This window comes from Meriones unguiculatus, chromosome 2 (assembly GCF_030254825.1).
Source record: "Meriones unguiculatus strain TT.TT164.6M chromosome 2, Bangor_MerUng_6.1, whole genome shotgun sequence".
Classification (NCBI taxonomy): Eukaryota; Metazoa; Chordata; class Mammalia; order Rodentia; family Muridae; genus Meriones; species Meriones unguiculatus.
The window spans coordinates 54433490-54452685 of NC_083350.1; the positions used below are offsets into that span (position 1 = coordinate 54433490).

A 19196-nucleotide genomic window follows, 5' to 3' on the forward strand; every position below is an offset into this window, starting at 1 on the left:
GCAAACCCACACGCCAAAAGCGCCGTCAGGCTCCGGCCAGCCCACACCCACGCGGAATCGGTCCATCCTCGGAGGCCAATGGGCGCCTCTCACGCCGAAGCGTCAGCCAATCCCAGCGAATACACGTTGCTTCGCCAACACTTCACGGAGGTTCTCCACCCCCCACCTTCCCCAAGGGTCCTCGAGGGGCGGGGCTGAGGGCGGGGCTGCGGGAGGGGCCCGTCTGGACCCCAGCAGCCTGCCGCTCTGTGATTGGCCGCGGCCGCGAGGCGCTCCGCGCCCATTGGCTGCTGCCGGCCGGGCCTGGGCGGGCTGGAGAAGAACTTGCTGAAACGCGCGGGGTTGCAGAAGGTTTTCCTGGACTCCGCGACCTCCTGGCATCCTCCGCCGCCGCCTAGGAACGGGGCGGTCGGCCGAAGGACGGACGTTTCCCGGAGCCGCTCCCCGCAGAGGGGAGAGAGATGGCTGACCCTGGGAGCGGGTGGTCGCCGAGCGCCAGGTGAGCCCCGAGCCCCGTAGGCCTCAGTTTCCTCCGCTGTTAAAGGGCGGCCGTGTCGGCGGGGCAGGTCCTGAGGGCGTGCCCCGCGGAGACCCTGCAAGGGCCGACCCCTCTCTCCACGCTTCCGCGGGGACGGGCTCCGCAGACACCTCCTCGGGGCGCAGCGGTTTGCAAGTTCGCGGTTTGACTCAGGAAAGTTACCGCCGCGAGTTCCCGTCTTTCCTGCCCAGGGAAAGCTGGGGTGTTGGGATTCCGGAGCCGGGGAAGCAGTTGAGTACACTGTGGAGGTCAGGTTTTCATGTCGGGTCTGTTGAGGGTCCGCGGGTCAGTTTCCAGCTTTTGGTTTTCAAGATTGACCTCTAAACTCAGATCAAAGGGCTTGGCTTGGAGTTGTTGTTCCCTCCCTCATTTGTCTTTGGGATCTTGAGCAAATAATTTAACTTTTCCATTGCAGTATTCCCTTTCTGTAACGTGGTGATCCCGACTGGATGAACTCAGGCTGTCATGAGAATCAACTGAAACAACCCAGTGCAAAACTACCAAAAAGACGAACTGCATAGTAGGACGTCACTACTTTAGAAAAAAACCAGTTAAGAGCATTAAATGCTCATACACTGAATTAGACCCGAAATTAAGGCCGTGGGGTCATTAGAACGTAAATATTGTGTTAAGCATCGTAAAGAGCGTTAACATTGCCAGGCCGTGTGCCAGGCTTTTGAAAGGGGGTCATTCTCCACGCCACGGAAGTAGGCTTTCGTGAATCACGCCTCTACACTGAGCAAGGGCCAGCCTCAAAAATGGGAAGTTTCCATACTTGACTCTAGTTAGAAGAGTTAAGTTTCTGGTTCAAGATAGATCGGAAACTGAGCATTTGTTAATATTTTTATGTTAGAATGTGTAATTCCGTAAGTCCTTAGTTTACCGTCTTGTTGAAGAAAGTTTGTGGCTCCTTAGGTTGTCGCGCCTCACATAACACCTGTGTTAATTAGGTAATGGAAGGTTCAAAGTCCCGATAGCAGAGAATCTTTAATAAGGGTGTTAGGGCAGAAGAGAACAGAGAGTTTCTGGGGATACTCGAAGTATTTCTCTTTTCCTGTTTTGTGTGTTAATGCATGTGCGGGAGTGGAAGTGCACGCATGGCACAGTTCTTGTGGTACATGTGGATGTTAGAGAGCAACGTGGGGAGTCACTTTTGGGGATCAAACTTAGGCACTTTTAATCGCTTGAGCCATTTTGCGGGTCTTAAAGTGCGTTTAAAAGAGAACCTATTTCCATTTCATTGTAAGTGAGAGTAGCCGGACTTGTGTTAATCACGACTTTGGGGCTAACACACAGCATCAAGAAAATCTTCCCAGGCCTCAGTAGTTTCCACTCGAGAAAATACGGGGAGAAAACAAACACAAAGGTGAACTTCCGAAAAGGTATAAATCGGACAATAATTAATTCTTGGCCGGAGGCCTGCCAGGATTATAGGACTTTTTGTATGGAGTTAAGAGTTTGTTTAGGTGGTTCCTGTTATTGTTGTTATGGTGGGAGGAATTCTTGATAAAAAGTCAAGAGAGGAAAGGATTGAGGAGGAAATTCAGAGTGGTATTTAAAAGCATTTCCAAGGCTGAAGATTGCAGGAAGGCAGTCTGTGTGCCTTGCTTCAATTAGTCCAAACGCTTGCTCTTCTCAGGAGAGAGCTGAAACCTTGCCGACTCCTGTACAATCTTTTGAGAGATGCTTAACACATACATTACAACTTAGACACTTACCTTTGTTTATCCTGGGCTTCCACGCAGGAATCCACTGCTGAGCGAAGTACCTCAAGGATTAAAAGAGAACCTTTGATGTTACATTTACTTCAGTCTCTGCTTGCTTCCTTGAACTTCGGCATCCTTAAATTAGAGTTTTAGCTTTGTAATTGCTGTGGAGATTCATTTAAATGACGGACTGGGTTTGAGAGCAAAACCTGGATCCTATCTGTTTCCATCCTTTAGAACTGGATGCTGACAAACTGTGGTAGACTCCTTGAGAAGATGCTTTCTTATGGTAAACGGGATTTTGTTGTTGTTCAGAAGCTCAAAAATGATTGGCGTAAATGGCGATACATATTCGTTGCTTTCCACAGCATACTAGTCAGGAGGGGCACAACCCTGACCAGCTGTATTTTATGCCCCCAAAGATTCCACAGCTAAGTAGTGGAATATGAATGCTTATTGTGTGGACTGTAAGAAAGCACGGGAGGGAGAGCTGACCAAGTTTAGGGCAAAGAAGAAAAGAAACCGAGAGAAATGTCTCAGAGTTCCAGACTCTCACCTTTTTAGGTAGCTTGTCTTGCTCACGTTTCTGTGCTGGCTTTGTACAAGCTAATGTTTGGTTATGATAATAGTGGTTTTCCATTTCATATGATTTCTATCAAATAATTTTGAAAAAAATAAGTGTTCATCTGCCACCCATTGGAAGTTCCTAGGAGACCTTTGGGTTTATGGCCTGTGGCTTACTCACGATGATCCCACTCCTGGATAAATTTCTTTTATAAGCTCTCCGAGACTTTGCGCTTGTTTCTAGCACAGTCTTGAGCGAGGTCATTGTTCTGGCTCTTGAGTGGCAGCATGTAGTCTTGACTGGTAGGCTTTTGGAATGAGCTCATCTACTTTCTATGGATAGATGGGATCTATATTGATAAATTTTACATCACTTTTATGGATCTCGAGTTTTAGGTTATTGAGTTTTTCACTTATACTTTCCCACCTTTCTACTTAATTTTAGTAGTTGAGGAATTTACATTGTGATATTTAAATATTGATTTACTTCTGTAACCTTTTGTTTTAGCTAAATACTTCTTAGCTCTGGTTGGAAGACAGAAGTATTAATGAAGCTTTTCCGGTTTTGATTTTAGTGATTTAGCTTTTCTCTGTTAACCTTTTACAGGACTAGAATGAGTAGGGGTAATGTAGTAATTGTGCTAAGAAATTGGTATCAGCATCAAAAGATGATAAAAGAATACCAATTCTTCTGTGGAACAAAACATTTTCACAATGATATTAAAAGCTTACTATGTGCTTTTACATAGTGTTCTAGGTGGGTTGATATTAAAAACCTGTTTGTTTGTTTTTTTTTTAACACTGTTTGCCTCATAGTATTAGAGGTGAGTATTAGTAATACATATGACAAAAACCCTCGCCCCATTGGTTAAGCCATGTGGTTAAAGAGTAGAATTACATATCAATAAGTAAATCAGCTTCTGACGCTGCTAAGCGCAGTGAGGAATGAAAGAATGGTGTAACAGTCACTTGGAGAAATCTGTGGTAAGGGCAGGAGTTCTAACTGCAGTTGGCATTGGACACTGTTAGTTCACATTAAGATTTAGAATCCAGTAGTCCAGGCAGTGAAATCCCAGGTCCAAAGATCAAAAGTCTTGACAAGCTTAGATTGGGAACATAAACCGTAGGAAACACACACTAGGCAGTGGGGATTGGTGGTGTGAATGGAACGCTCTAGTAATCATTAAGAGTGATTCCCAGCCTTTGGCTTGAGAATCAGGGTCCAGCTGTCATTTTAATAATACATTGCTAAGAAAATGCTGGGCAAGTAGAAATGCTTCTTCAGATCACAGTTCTAAGTAGGCTTCTGGAACTGTTCCAGACTTTGGAACTGCCTGGGGAGCGGAGACTCAGAGGAACACTTGAGTATTAAGAGCCTATAGATAAGAGGGCTTTCTTCCGTCTGTCTTTTTTGTGATTTTATTTGAGTGATTCTAATAACAAAAAGCCTCATTATTATTCCTGGCTATGAGTTACTCATCCTAAGCTTTCAGGAAAAACCTCTGCCCAGCTCCTGTTCTCAGAGTTTCTGATTAGTTCACTAGTAATGGGGTCCAGGAGCAGCTGTCTTTTATAGCTCCCCCAGGAGACTTTATTCTGAAAGATTTGACTTACTCCAGTATTTGCTGATGCTAATCTTGGTTTGTATAACAGGAAGATCAAAATGGAAGGCCTGTCTGATGTTCCCTCTTTTTCAACTAAACTTCAAAACACTCTGATCCAGTATCACAGCATTGAAGAAGATCAGTGGAGAGTTGCAAAGAAAGTGGTAAATGCATAACTACTGTTTCAGTGTTTTGTGTATGACCAATGAATTGTCTAGTGACTTTTAAAATATTAGGAAAAATATGGATGAGAAATAATGCGTTGAGTGGATGTAGCATCGTTAATTCTGCACATGGGATGGTGGGTCATCATAGCCAAGGAAGGAACCAGTTAGTAGCTCTTTACTTGTTAGACTTGGTAGTGGGTTCATGGCAACGAGAGCAATGTATAGTTTTCCAAGTCAATGAAGAAAGTGGATCATTTTCAGTTTAAGGAAGGATGGCCATTGAGAGTTTGTCCTCACGTCAGGCTATGAGGAGCTTGTGAGTAGACAGTTAGTACTCCTCTTTACCCTGGGTGGGTGTCAGGGCCAAGCTTGGAAGCGAGACTCTTCTCTTATATTTTTGGTTGTGAGCCTAGCCTTTAACGGCTGAGCCATCTCTCCAGCCCAAGACTCTTCTCTAGTTCTCTAGTTAGTTTTATATTTATAGTCAGTTGGGAAATGGTTGGGAAAAAATTTAGAAACTAATTCAAGATAACATAGTCACAATAAATGTGAGTTATTTAATTAAAAAAAAGCGTGAACAATTTTAGAATAACATTTAATGTTCCTAATGTCACAGACTGAATGTATCAGTAATAGTAAATAGCTAAGATTGGAATGAAGAAAATAAATAATAGCCACTAGTATGGTATTGCCTTTGAATTTTAAAGTCTTTGAATCACTAAGAAGCTCCTGAAAAATAAGGTATATAATGTAAGTACAATATGATACAGAAGAAATTCACATACACAAATCTTTGTGGCACAAGTAACTACTATCTGAAAAATTGCTTACATTGGTTTTTAATGCAAAGTTAGATGCTCTAAACTTACAGAATTAATTTTGTGTATGAGGTTGTACCTATGTGATTATAACATTGTGTGTATAATGTTTTTATTTTTCTAGAAAGATGTAACAGTTTGGAGAAAACCCTCAGAAGAATTTAATGGGTACCTGTAAGTAAATACTCAGTTTTGTAACTCATACATTATATTACATGATCACTGTAAAATTTAGCTTTCTTTTTTTTTATGGTTTTAATCTTTCTGAATTTGTATGAATTCAAAGCCTTAAAAATGGCCAAATACACACATTTATGGACAACTGATTTTTGACAAAGATGCCGAAACTATACAATGGAAAAAAGATAGCATCTTCAACAAATGGTGCTGGTCTAACTGGATGTCTGCATGTAGAAAAGTGAAAATAGATTCATATTTATCACCCTGCACAAAACTAAAGTGCAAATGGATCAAAACCAGACACACTAAATCTATTAAAAGAAAAAATGAGGGAGAGCCTAGAACTCATTGGCACAGGAGACAACTTCCTGAACAGAACACCAATGGCACAGGCTCTAAGAGCAACAATCAATCAGTGGGACCTCATGAAACTGAAAAGCTTCTGTAAAGCAAAGAACACTGTCCTCAGAACAAAACGACAGCCTACAGATTAGGAAAGCATCTTCACAAACCCTATAGCTGACAGAAGGCTAATATCCAGAATATATAAAGAACTCAAGAAATTAAACAACAATAAATCAAGTAATCCAATTAAAATGGGGTACAGAACTAAACAGAGAATTCTCAATAGAGGAATATAGAATAGTAGAGAAACACTTAAAGAAATGCTCAACATCTTTACTCATCACGGAAATGTGAATCAAAACTACCCTGAGATTTCACCTTACACCCATCAGAATGGCTAAGATCAAAAACTCAAGTGACAACACATGCTGGAGAGGATATGGAAAAAGGTGAACTCTCCTCCATTGCTGGTGGGAATGTAAACTTGATTTCCGACCACATTGGAAATCAATCTGGCACATTCTCAGATAATTAGGAATAGTGCCACCTCAAGACCCAGCTATACCACTCCTAGGCATATATCCAAAATATGCTCAAGTACACAACAAAGACATTTGCTCAACCATGTTTGTAGCAGCTTTATTCATAATAGCTAGAATCTGGAAACAACCCAGATGTCCCTCAGTGGAGGAATGGATACAGAAATTGTGGTATATTTACATAATGGAATACTACTCAGCAATTAAAAACAAGGAAATCATGAAATTTGCAGGCAAATGGTGGGAACTAGGAAAGATCATCCTAATGAGGTGTTCCAGAAGCAGAAAGACACCATTGGTATATACTCACTTATGAGTGAATATTGGACATATAATGTAGAATAAGCATATGAACATGTATAGTCCTAAAGAAGCTAAGCAAGAAGGGGGACCCTGGGTAAGATGCTCAGTCCTCATTCAGAAAGGCAAACAGGATAGACATCAGAAGAGTGTGAAAACAAGGAACAAGACAGGAGCCTACCATAGAAGGCCTCTGAAAGACTCTACCCAGTAGGGCATTAAAGCAGATGCTGAGACTCATAGTCAAACTTTGGACAGAGTGCAGGGAATCTTATGAAAGAAGGGGGAGATAGTAAGATGGGGGGGGGGGACTGGAATTCCAAAAGGAGAGCAACAGAACCAAAATATTTAGGCCCAGGAATCTTTTCTGAGACTGATACTCCAACCAAGAACCATGCAAGGAGATAACCTAGAACCCCTGCACAGATGTAGCCCATGGCAGCTCAGTGTCTAAGTGGGTTCCCTAGTAAGGGAGCAGGGATTGTCTCTGATATGAACTCAGTGGCTGGCTCTTCGATCACCTTCCCTTGAGTGGGGGCCAGCCTTGCCAGGCCACAGAGGAAGACAGTGCAGCCAGTCCTGATGAGACCTGATAAGCTAGGAAGGGGAGGAGGACCTTCCCTATCAGTCAACTGGAGAAGGGGCATGGGAGCAGAAGAGGGAAGGGGTTACAGCTGGGATACGAAGTGAATAAACTGTAATAAATAAATTTAAAAAGTGGCCAAATACTTTGTGTATTGAGCTAGATATAAATAATAGCCATAGGAACATAGAACTTGAATTTCTTAATATGGTATATATGACCCTTCTAGTAGTTTACATTGCTAAGTGTTGTAGTACTTTTAAAAAATGACTTTTTGAGACTGTGGCCTTGAATTGACTACTGTACTGAGCCTTCATGCTCATGTGGCACTTCCTGGTTCAGTTTCTCATGTGCATGAATTCCTATGGCCAGGTAGCATTCTGTTAAAACATTCGTCTTGAAGATCCCATCAATAAGATAATATTTGATATTTTATCATGGCATTATTCTGAATATAAACTAGACAACTTGATACTAAATTATGAAGACATCTGTACTTGGTAAAGTGTTGGTAGCCTTTAAAATTGTATCTTAAAAGATTACTTAATAATAAAAGAAAATGCTCATTCTATAATACAAAATAGAATTGAAAACTCAGCACAACTGTAGGCTTATTTTAAATATATAATTTTATTAAAACATTTTAACCTAAAACAAAATTCATCTCTAAATAGTATTTCCATGAATAACTTTTGTTCTCCCTTATTGGTCTTATGGTTGAACATGAATTATGCCTGTCATCAAGAAAAGCATGCTGATTTTCTTTTTTTAAGTCGTGGACATTTGCCATATGCAATTAAGTAGAATGTTCAAATCCTTAGGACTCAGCCCTTTTGCTGGCCCCATTTAGTATATGCAAAATGTTCTGAAGTCCTATAGCAAAGATCAGTTTCTGGAAAGATGAGCTGTACACTATTTTTGACATGGACAGGGAGATTGGAGTTGGATCAAGCATTATAAGCAATCTGGGAATTAATCCTTTAGCTCAGTGGCTTCCAGGGACTGGAGAACATAGGAAGCTGTGCTCAGAGATCTGAAAAGGTTTTAGGGAGTGGCTGATTTGTTTTAGCTGAGACAGGAGAATAGATGTCCTTGTTTTGTTTTAAGAAACGAAGGTTTAATTCACATTCCAGGCAAAAGAATTGTCTCTGTTACTTAAGCATGGATGAGAAGTCTATTAGGGATGAAGTTGTACTGTTCAGCTAGGGTGTCAGGCTTGGGGAGAGGGAACATGCTTCTGAATGGCGCTTTAGTCCTACACAAAGGATTGCTTGACGGCCGCCCCTCTTGCATCCTTCCTTGCCTTGTCCTCATCGGATCTTGAATTTACTGGAATAATATTGAGAAATATGGGAGTGATAAATGAGAATTTAGGAAGGAGCTTTACTGGGTGTGCAAGTAGCTGGTTGTAGTTCCTCTAGGTTGCATGCAGATGTGGAAAGTGTGCAGCTTTCCAGGGAGAGACCTGTTGACGTTCTCCAGTTCATGTCCAAAGACCTTTTAAGTTAACTATGTGACAGTCTGTTGGGTGAATGAAATGGTATCTTGTTAATGTGTATTTGTTTGCAGTGAAGCTGAGTATTTATTGATGTTTTGGATTATCTTAACATGTGCTTTGCCCGTCTTCTTTTGGGTTATCATTTTCATTGATTCTAAAGGAATTATTCATCTATAACCTCTATAATAACCATATGCCTGTTTATATGTGTTCTACATATCTTTTCCAGATCTGTGTCTAAAATTTCTTCAAAGCCAGTGTAGTCATGTGTGGGTGTTATGGGTGTAGTTTCTGACATTACAAGGAGACAGTCTCACAGCAAACTCCTGGATCCTCCCTGGCTCTTACAATCTTTCCTCCTCTTCCATAATGTTCCTTGAGCCTTACACAAGTTGTTTTGTAGAGGTGTTCCTAAACATGAGAGGAACAAGGATAACTACATGCCAAAGTGAATGGGAAAGCCCAGGAGGCCTTAACCCTTCACAGAAAACTCCAGGCAACTAAAGGGTGCTGACAGCGGGAGAAATCATCTTCCTGGAAACAGCCTATCAGTTGTTATAGAGCACCAAAGGTTCAGCCCTGAAAAACATACATACAAGTAACATACAGGCTGAGCAGGTTATGTTTATATGTTATGCATATGTATATACATACATGTGTGTAACAACAATTAAGCAATTTGAAAGAGAAAGGAGGTCTATAGAGGAGGGTGTGGAGGAGGAAAGGGAAAGGATAAAAATACACATGTACTGATGTTTGAGAACAACTAAGGAGAGTGCAGTATGAACTGGAAGTTTGGAATGCCCTGCAGACTGTTTGGGCTATATTATAATTTGGTTGAGGAAAAAGGACATATTTTGACAAGATCATTGGTAGAACTTTTATTGGACAAGCTGTTAAGATTTTTTTCTTAATAAAAACTGTTGATTTTTACTACTTTTTTCAGTATTAGCTTTGCACTAATAATGTTCATTTGGATATTCTTTGTTTCTTTTTTGTTTGTCTGTTTTACAGATACAAAGCTCAAGGTGTTATGGATGACACTGTCAATAATGTAATAGACCATATACGCCCGGGACCCTGGCGCTTAGATTGGGACCGGCTAATGACTTCACTGGATATTTTAGAGCACTTTGAAGAGGTATCTGTTTACTGACATAACTACAGAGGAGTGGGGGCGGGGGCTAGAGACAGAGACACCACTTGTGTGAGTATTAGCATCTGCATATGCTTATATTTGTTACATTAAAAGTTTTGAGTTTCCTCGTTTTTATTTGTTTATCCGCTTTTTTTTTTTTTTTTTGACACAGGGCCTCACTATATAGCCCTTACTGGCCTAAAACTTGCTATGTAGAACAGGCTAGCCTCAAACTCAGAGATACACCTACCTCCTGAGTGCTGAGATTAAAGTTGAGTTCCTAATTTTAATGATTGTTAGTACTGAGGTTTTGTTCCTACTGTATCTCTACCTTTGTTGATTATCAAAATCCTCAGTCTCTTTAATTGTAAAATTTAAGGACCAAAAGTTCCAAAGACAGAAAAACACCACCCCTGTATTTGGGCTTCTAGTTTAAATGTGGATTTTTCAATTATATTAAATTAAAGTCAAAGACCATAGATGAAAATGTTGCATTAGGCACTAGACAACTTTTTAGCTTGTACCTGTTCATTCTGTATGTGCAGTTGTCCCATGTTGGCTGCTTTAATTGAATTAGCCACCTCTAAATAGAGATCTAGATACTGAATACGTCTGTGTATTTTTGCATGTCATTGTCGTGTTCATACAATATCACTGACATTTAGGAGAGAGTAACCCTTCAGAGCCACTCTGGCATTGCAGTTTTGGTAACGGAACTTTCTGAGTCAGTCCTTACTTTGAGCCTGATGACTCTGTTTCTAATGGTGACACCCATCTTACCTTTTGTCTTTTTGTAGAGTTGTTGTGTGATGCGCTATACCACTGCTGGTCAGCTCTTGAATATTATTTCCCCAAGGGAGTTTGTTGACTTCTCCTATACTGTGGGCTATGAAGAAGGACTTCTATCCTGTGGTAATAACCTAAAACTCTCGTTCTTTCTTTAAGTATTCTTCAGGTACTGGGTCTTTCTGTATAAAAGATATTTTTAACCCTCAATTATTGATAACTATTTTTTTTAATGTTAAACTGTAGGAAGTAAATAGTAGTATAAAAATCTTGGAATCTTGAGTGTTTCTGTGGAAATTTTTGATTTGTTTGGTTTTTGAGAAAAACTAATTGAGAATATATGTTGTCTCATGCTATTATCCTGAAGAATTTTCCACTTGTATTAATTTGATAATTTCACACGTACGCAAATGCGTACTGACTACATTTTCCTTCCCCTTATTATTACCTTTTCCTACTCTGGATTTTTCCCTGTATACCATTTCCTTACATCCAAATTTCTTTTTTTCTCCATGTTCTTTCTTAAAAGATGTATTTATTAATTACAGTTTATTCACTTCGTATTCCAACTGTAGCCCCCTCCCAATCCACCCTCGCTCCCTCTTCTTCCATGCCCCTCCCCCAGTCATATTTCTTTATTTTTTTTTTCTGACTATTGGACTTAATAACCAGGGTCATTTGTGTGACCTAAGAATAACCAGGGTCATTTGTGTGACCTAAGTTTAGAACTATCTCTTGGAGCCTAGTGGGCTTGGCAGTGGACACTCAACTGAAAATTACTCCTCCCCTCCCAGAGTGCATCAGTGTTCAACAGTAAGGGTTAGGGTCCCCTGAGCCTCTCACCCTTCCGTTGTTGATAGGACCAGTCTCATGTGGGCCATGCGAAGGTTCAAGACTGCAGCAATTGTGTTGAGCGTAGAGGACCGCATTCTGCTCCCCTTGGCCCTCTCTTCTGCCTCTAACATGCCCCTCCCTCTTAGGCCCTGGAATGTCCCCTGGGCCTTGTAGGTCTAATTGTCTTGTTTAAGGACAAGCCCTCAACCATCTCTGATAAGTTTTTATTCCCAGTTACATAACGTCCTCTACTTCGTACCTACCAGAAGTGGATAAGTGACCGCTCCTGAGAAAGGGACCTTGTCATTGATACTTCGTGTTAGGCCTCTCAAAACTCCTCAAAATTTCTTGGTAAATGCGTATGCTCACACTCACACCTATAGTAGACCTGATATTTTAAAGAGCGGTTGCCTTCTCTGAATTATGTTGTAGTTTTCTTTTGAAATTAAAAATTCTGTCCCTGGAAACCCCCTGTTTTTAAACTGAGAAAGTTAGTACTTGGTCATGTGTCATGTACACTTGAGTTGCAGCGGACACCTGCTTGTCTGTCTCATTGCTGAGTCCTAACGTTGGGGACGACTGTTGCCTGCGGGGAGTACTTACGGGACCATGCATCTTGTTCTTGTCACTCTGAGACCTGGATGCTGCAGCCAGGATTTACAGTTTCCAAGGAGCTACCAAGATGATATTATGTCACCTATTCTGAAAGGATTAGGATTTTTCCTATTACGTAGCTACCCACCCTGTGCCAGGATTCTTTTCGGTAATTATCTTTCCCAACCTGCTGTGCTCAAAACTCTTGGGGATTAGTTTTCTTTGGTACGGCTAAGACAGAAACTATTTAAACAAGAAATCTAATGATATTTTTTGAATGAGAAATTTTAGACAAGTACTGGTTATTGTTATTAATGATATTATATGGAAACTGTCTCGTAGGGAGAAGTGTTGACTGGAGTGAAACAAGACCGGAATTTGTTCGCGGCTATAACCATCCCTGTGGCTGGTTTTGTGTCCCACTGAAAGACAATCCCAACCAGAGTCTCTTGACAGGCTATATTCAGACAGATCTCCGCGGCATGATCCCGCAGTCTGCAGTCGACACGGCAATGGCAGGCACTTTAACCAACTTCTACAGTGATTTGCGAAAAGCTCTACGAAAGGCATGATACGTTCAGCTTGTAGTGCCGAGGTTTGCTGCAGCTGCATGACCCAGGAAAGCCGTCAGTTCCTGCCTGCTGCACAAGCCTGCAGAAACACTGGAGGTATTGTGGGTCCCATGGCACACTCACTTTACAGTAAACGTACATAACTATGTAAATAGGCCATTTCAAATTTCTTAAGCTTCTATTTGCACCTTGTTCGGAGGTAGAAGCGTGTCTGAGGATGCAAAGGAAGGGATACCAAGATGTAGCTTCTGGTCCTTAGTGTAATCTATTCACGCAAGTGAAAGAGTGACTCAAGGTGAAGTTTTTGGCTGCTTGGAAACTATGAGTGTGCGAGCTCCATGCCACTCATGGTATTTTGGAGCTTTTTGAACATCTTGTAAAATTTTAATAGTTCTTAATGTAAATGTGTATGTTACTCTTGGTATGTTCTGTGAGTTTGCCACTACCTTGGACAAAGGAAAAAGTTCTCCTTAGTCTGTAAATATAGAGTTCATTGTGTGTTGACTTATACTATTTTAAGTATTAGAAAGACCACACATGCTGAGATTAGCCATTCTTGTAACTGTAGGCACAATTCAGTACAGTTTTATTTTGATACCTAGGTAACATTTTTCTGCAAAGTCTGTAAAAACATACTTGTGTCTTTATGTGTATTTATTCTGGGAGTGACTGAAAACAGGCAGGCATGCCCTGGTGGCATCTCGCTGAGCACTAGCTGGCATTAGAGGAACCAGCTAGTGGGCTCCCTCCTCTCCAGCAGAAGGTCACTGCTGAAAAGTGCATACTTCGGTTTTTAGCTCAACTTGAAGCTACAAACTGCATGCTAAAACCATTCACAGTTTTTATGTAGCTTCTATCTAGAACTATAACAGAAGCATTAGATTCCGCCAGATGCCTTGATGTCCTGGTGTGACTAGACGAAACCATAATGGGACTATTTTAGGTGAACATTCCTTCATGACTGTGCCATTCCAAATCATCCTTTGACTTTTGAATATCCACCTAGTTTACTTCTAGAATGGATATTTGAGGTGACTCCATGTCCACACACATCTTTAGGTCTGTGTGAGCACTCGGCATGAAAGCCATTGCAGGGTTGTGTCCGGTCCTCGTGCGTTACTATCGTGGCTCTCCACTGCGAGCCTATGTCTTCCCCATTTTCTTGTTCTGTGTTGTTGGTTGGTAGGTGGGTGGGTTTGCGTTTTGGTTTGGGCTAGTGTGAAGTAAAGTGAGCTCTGGAAATAACTGCAGGCAGGCAAGCCACAAAAAGGCCTACAAAGTATGTGAGAGCTCAGCTGCATGAAGGAATGGTTCAAATGCATGAAGGTTTGGCTTTCATTTACATGTTTGTTTCTCTAAAGTGTGAAGTCAACTCTTTACATTTATTTTGACAGTCAAAAAAGTAAAATTGTTTTTTTTCTCTTTTGGGACAAAAGGTGGTGGCGTCAGCATTCCTGGTGAATAATTTCAGTTTTTAGACTGGAATAACTGTGTTCTCAGTTTTTAATTGCTAAGGGTTTTTTGTTTGGTTGGTTTGTGTTTTGTTTTTCTAGTCAAAGCTTTTCTGTGTAGCCTTGGCTGTATAGACCAGGCTGGCCTTGAAGTCACATGGATCTGCCTGCCTCTGCCTCCCTGAGAGCTGGGATTTAAAGGTGTGTGCCACCCCATCTGGCTTTAATCAATAAGCTTTTAATTCCTAGTCTGAATTTATTGTAACTTTTGAACTGCTAAATATCATCACTACTTTTCCCTCCTTCAACAGGGAAAGAAAATGCAGTTGAGAGTCCAGTGAAGATTGTTAAGTGTTAACTCTTAACTATGTCTTCTGTAACTCTATCTGTTTTTACTGCTGTAGAGCAGAAGGCCTCAGATGTCTCATTATTCTGTCCATGAGGATAAAGTAACAACAGCTTGGGTAAACACTTTGTGACAAGACTGGGCACATTAGTGTCAGGGCTGCCATTTGCCTGAGCCAGAGGCCTCTAACGACCACGGCTACCTGGGGTCATCTAGCTAGTGTTCCTTCCGTCTTCATCAGCTGAGACCTCGAGTGAGTGGCAGGTAATTCACTGCTGAGCATAGACCCACAGCAAGTAAAACAAGCCTGATAGAAATGTTTTCATTGCCATTTTGATTTCAAGGTAGGTTCAGAAATTATACATGAATTGCCTGACACTAATGTTGGCTTTGTGTGACGTGGCTTTATCAAGGTAGAGCTCACATAATGTACAGTGTATTGGAGGTGAATGGCTAAGTTTGTATTCTTAAAAAAACATGTTTGAAGAGTTGTGCAGCCATCACCACAGTCCAGTTTTAGAACATTTCTGTCACCCAAAAAGATCTCCTTTTTCTGAATATACTGTGTATACTCGTCTAACCAGAGTTTATCCCACTTGGCAGTATCAGGAAGAAGATGAGAAAGATGACATTAAACTTGTTAGGTTTTGTTTCTGAGAGTAGAGGTGTGTGTGTATGTGAAAATTTAAACTCAGGAACATTTATATGTCTTAAGTATGTTTATGTCAAGCATTTAATATGAAAATGATGTGAAGTGGGGATGATCCTAGCATATAGTTGAACTGCTGCTTCTGTAGCAATGCTATCACAGAAAAATAATAAAAGCCATATATGTAACTTAAAATATCCTAGCAAATGCTGGGGAGATGTCAGCAGTAAAAGAACATTTGCTGCCCTCACGGAAGACCTGATTCTATTCCCAGCACTCACAGGGAGGTTTACAGCTGTTCTTAACTCCAGTTCTGGAGGATCTCATGTCCTCTAGCCTCTGCAGGCGTGAGGCATGCACACAGTGCATATACACACATGCAGAGAAAACATTTACACACAGAAAGGAAAAAAGCACACAGCTGAAATTCATTTTATCAGTGTTTTCTTTGACTCACTATATCCAAAGTAATATGCAATATGCAACCAATGTAAAAAGTTACTGAGTTACCTTATGGTGTCTATTAATTCTTTGAACTAGGATGTGTGTTTTACTGCTGTAGACTAGCCATACTTCTCATTAGCCACATGAGCCCTGCAGCTATGGTAATGAATAACACAAATCTATAGTGTGTGTTTCATGTGTCTCCCTATAAGCTGAAGCAGAAAATTCACGAATTGCTTTCTTACAGAGTTTTTTTTTTTTTTTATAGCTGAGCACTTTAGTGCTTGCTGAATAAGACATAAGTACTTTAGAAATATAAATAAATAAATAAATAACTGATTCCCAGTAAATTAGAATGTATTGCTTCAGAATTATTTTCTTTAAAAGTAATTTTTGATAGGACAGTGAAGGACAGGAAAAAAATATAACCTACTACATCACTGTGTCGTTGAGCATTTCCTATAGCTTATAGTTTGTTAAGGAAATGTGTATATTCTGGAAATGCTTGCCATAGTGTTGTGTTCAGTACCGGAGGTTTTGAAGATGCAGAAAAAACACTGCAGTCTTTGTCCCTCATTCTTTCTTGAACTGAGAAATTCCCTTTGCTGCCAATGGCAGGTTTTCTTTTGTCTGTGTGTGTGTGTTTATGAGAGCATGGTAGCATCCTTACAGTCGGATGTTAAATTAAATGGTTATTGTAGTTTTCTGAGCACAACAGAGAAGCTAATGGAAATCTGGACTTGTCGAGGACTTCTTAAAAACTTACGCAGTTGCTTGTCCGTCTTCTTCTGCCCTTTCTTCTTTTCTGTGCCAAGGCCTGGTGCATCCTGGGACTGAGCTACATTTGTAGCTCGTAGGAGAGCTCACTGGACTTCTACAAGTATGGGGTGGTGAGATCTGAGCATAGAAGAAACCTGAGCTTCAATCTAGAGCTGAGGACTGGAATTACAGTTTCCTCACCATTTTATTTCCAGGGATTTTACCTATATTGCTATGTATTAAAATTCATCTCTTATATTCCCACAAATGGTATACTGAGATTATTTTTAGGAAGTTTATTATTTTATGAATCTGTATATGTAATTAGAATAAAGAACTATTGATATAAATAAAATGTATTTTTAAATTTCAGTGGAGTATGTCTGAATAAAGATTTTTAGATTGTTACTGGTCATTGATCTTGTTTGCAAAAGTTACTTTAACCTGAATTACTAACCAAATGCTTATATATTTAAACTTAGAGACTGTTATTTAACTACTTGAACTGTTTAAAAACAAAAAAATATAAACCTGGAAAATAAAGTTAATACAGGGTCATCTGCTGATGTCTCATATAATATCAGCAGCAATACTGCTAAAGCATTATTTTCAATTTGCAACCTTACATTGCTACAGTAAGATACCTGAGGAAATTAACTGAAGAGTTTTGTTTTGGCAAACAGCTCTAGGGGTTCCAGTCCAAAATTCAGTAGCCTTGCTTTGGACCTCTGCGAAGAGCAGCATACTAGAATGTATGTATGCATACCAGAATGTATGTATGCATACTAGAATGGTAGCATGTACTGGGGAAACACAAACACACAAGCAAACAAAAAAAGACCTTACCTCCTGATCCAGAAAGCAAAGAGAGGGAAAAAGACGAGAGTGTCGTGAGCCCCTCAGTGTGTTCCCTCGTGACCTGTACACCTCACATTAGACACTACATCATAGAGCCACAGGGACCACGTTTTAAGTGCATGGACCTTAGTGGAGGCATTCATCTAGCTTGCCACTCAGGTAGCTTGGGCAAATAGGTATCTGCCTATACTACAGTAATTGCCAGGTTTTCAGGCACATATTCAAATAATTAGGCTGAGCTGGTGGGGGGGGGTAGATACTTTAATCTGAAATTGGAAGTAGTTACTTGGACACCTAAAATCTAGGTTATAAAAAAGCAACAAGGGGTGGTATAGTGTATAACAGAAAATATGATTATGAAGTGGCATGTACAGGGAGTTTCCTCACCTAAACAACTGGCTATGATACCTGTCCCCACTCTGATGGCTTTGGGAAGGGATTAGGTCATTTTCACAGTTCATCTAGTGTCTCCTGTCCTGTCATGCATAGACAATAAGAAGGCAGCCTAGACCAGATTCCAGACCTTCAGGTACTTTCACGGACTGGCCGTTTCTTCCAGAAGTTCTAGAAGTAAGTTTGCTCATAATCCAGCCAGCTGATGAGATTTTATTATTGTAACCGGAATGAACTTAGGTGTCTGGATATAGGTAATCACTAATGTTTTTCAACTGAAGAATTTAAGAACCAATATTTCCAAGGTTGCCTTGAGCTTTCTCTTAAGAGAATACTAAGCAGCCCTGGAAACTGGTTGGACATGCTTTCAAGTTGAGAAGAAGGCAAAGACATGGCACTTTCTGTTTCTCTGTTTCTGACTCTCTGTTCCTGTTCTTCCCCACAATGAAAGATCTAAAGGTGCCTGGGAGCAAGAATAAGGATTTCCTGCTTCTTGGAGAGTGTTCCCATGGTGACTTTATAGATAACCAGCCACAACATTGTTCACAGATTGAGCTTTGGGGGGTGTTTGTGAAGTTTCTCTGGGTGCCATATGGGAAAATGACGGCCCCCTAACATAGTCATGAAAACATTGTCTTGCTAGATTAAGAAACATTGGAACCCCTCCTAGTGACAGGTGCTACGTGGCTATCATTTCTTTAGGTCATGAGGTGAGGGACCTTTCTCTTGGGTTAGTCAATATTACATGGTATCTGCCAGTACTGCTCTGTTTGCATTATTGCCATATTCCTAGTGCTGAGTGAAATGTCTGCATTTTATATGTAGGCTTTTGTAACCAAGAGGTGACCCAAAATTGTTAAGAAGAATGCACTACAAATGCATCCCAGGAGAGCAAGCACATATCCATGTTTGTGTGTTATTAGCTGGATGGATGGAGAACTGCACAGTTTAAAATAAAAATATGGAAGAAGCAGGTGTACCATGATAAGTGTTTTTGTTCATTAGTGTTTTTTTTTTTTCTGGAACACTATAATCCTATATTATGTTTTGCTTCAGTATAGGGCTGATGACTTTATTAAGGGAAGTCTAGAGGTTGCAAAACCACTGAAGTAAAAATATGTGAATTTCAAGTTGTCTTGATTGATTTACTGAGAGAGTTCTTAATTTTCTCTAGTATTTCCCTCCACTCCCTCAGATGAGCCTCAGCCTTAGGATATTGTTGTTTTCTCAACAAAGGCAAACTCTTGGACAGAATGGTGGTGAGCATAAAAAATGTTAATACAATGATTGACACAGAAGTGTTGTAAATCTGTAAGTAAAACTCAACACTAGAGAAAAAAAAGAATGGGTTTTGGAAAGTGTTATGGTAATTTTCTGCTTTCCTGTATTTTCTTTATAACAAAAAGTCAGTTTTCAAATAAATCGATGAATAATATCCAGTAGATATTATTTTAGTGGTGAGGATTGGGCTAACAGTAGGCAGCAGTGTGCCTTTGCAGCCACCATGAGCTTCTATTAGTAATTTTCTTA

The 19196-nt window shown here is 40.4% G+C and overlaps 1 protein-coding gene across 1 annotated transcript; it reads left to right on the forward strand.

Moving 5' to 3' along the window:
- Nucleotides 1-307: 307 nt before the first annotated feature.
- Stard4 (StAR related lipid transfer domain containing 4) lies at nucleotides 308-16830 on the forward strand. The gene is made up of 6 exons (XM_060377502.1): nucleotides 308-499; nucleotides 4462-4576; nucleotides 5522-5571; nucleotides 9857-9983; nucleotides 10778-10892; nucleotides 12537-16830. The coding sequence occupies exons 1-6, from the start codon at nucleotides 462-464 to the stop codon at nucleotides 12764-12766; spliced, it is 675 nt and encodes a 224-aa protein (XP_060233485.1). The 5' UTR covers nucleotides 308-461; the 3' UTR covers nucleotides 12767-16830.
- Nucleotides 16831-19196: the final 2366 nt, after the last annotated feature.

Excerpts from the sequence above, each read along its gene's own strand:
- Stard4 (XM_060377502.1), top strand. The coding sequence starts at position 462 with ATGGCTGACCCTGGGAGCGGGTGGTCGCCGAGCGCCAG. Across the intron at positions 500-4,461 it reads GGGTGGTCGCCGAGCGCCAG|GAAGATCAAAATGGAAGGCC; the intron begins GTGAGCCCCGAG and ends TTTGTATAACAG. Across the intron at positions 9,984-10,777 it reads TTTTAGAGCACTTTGAAGAG|AGTTGTTGTGTGATGCGCTA; the intron begins GTATCTGTTTAC and ends GTCTTTTTGTAG.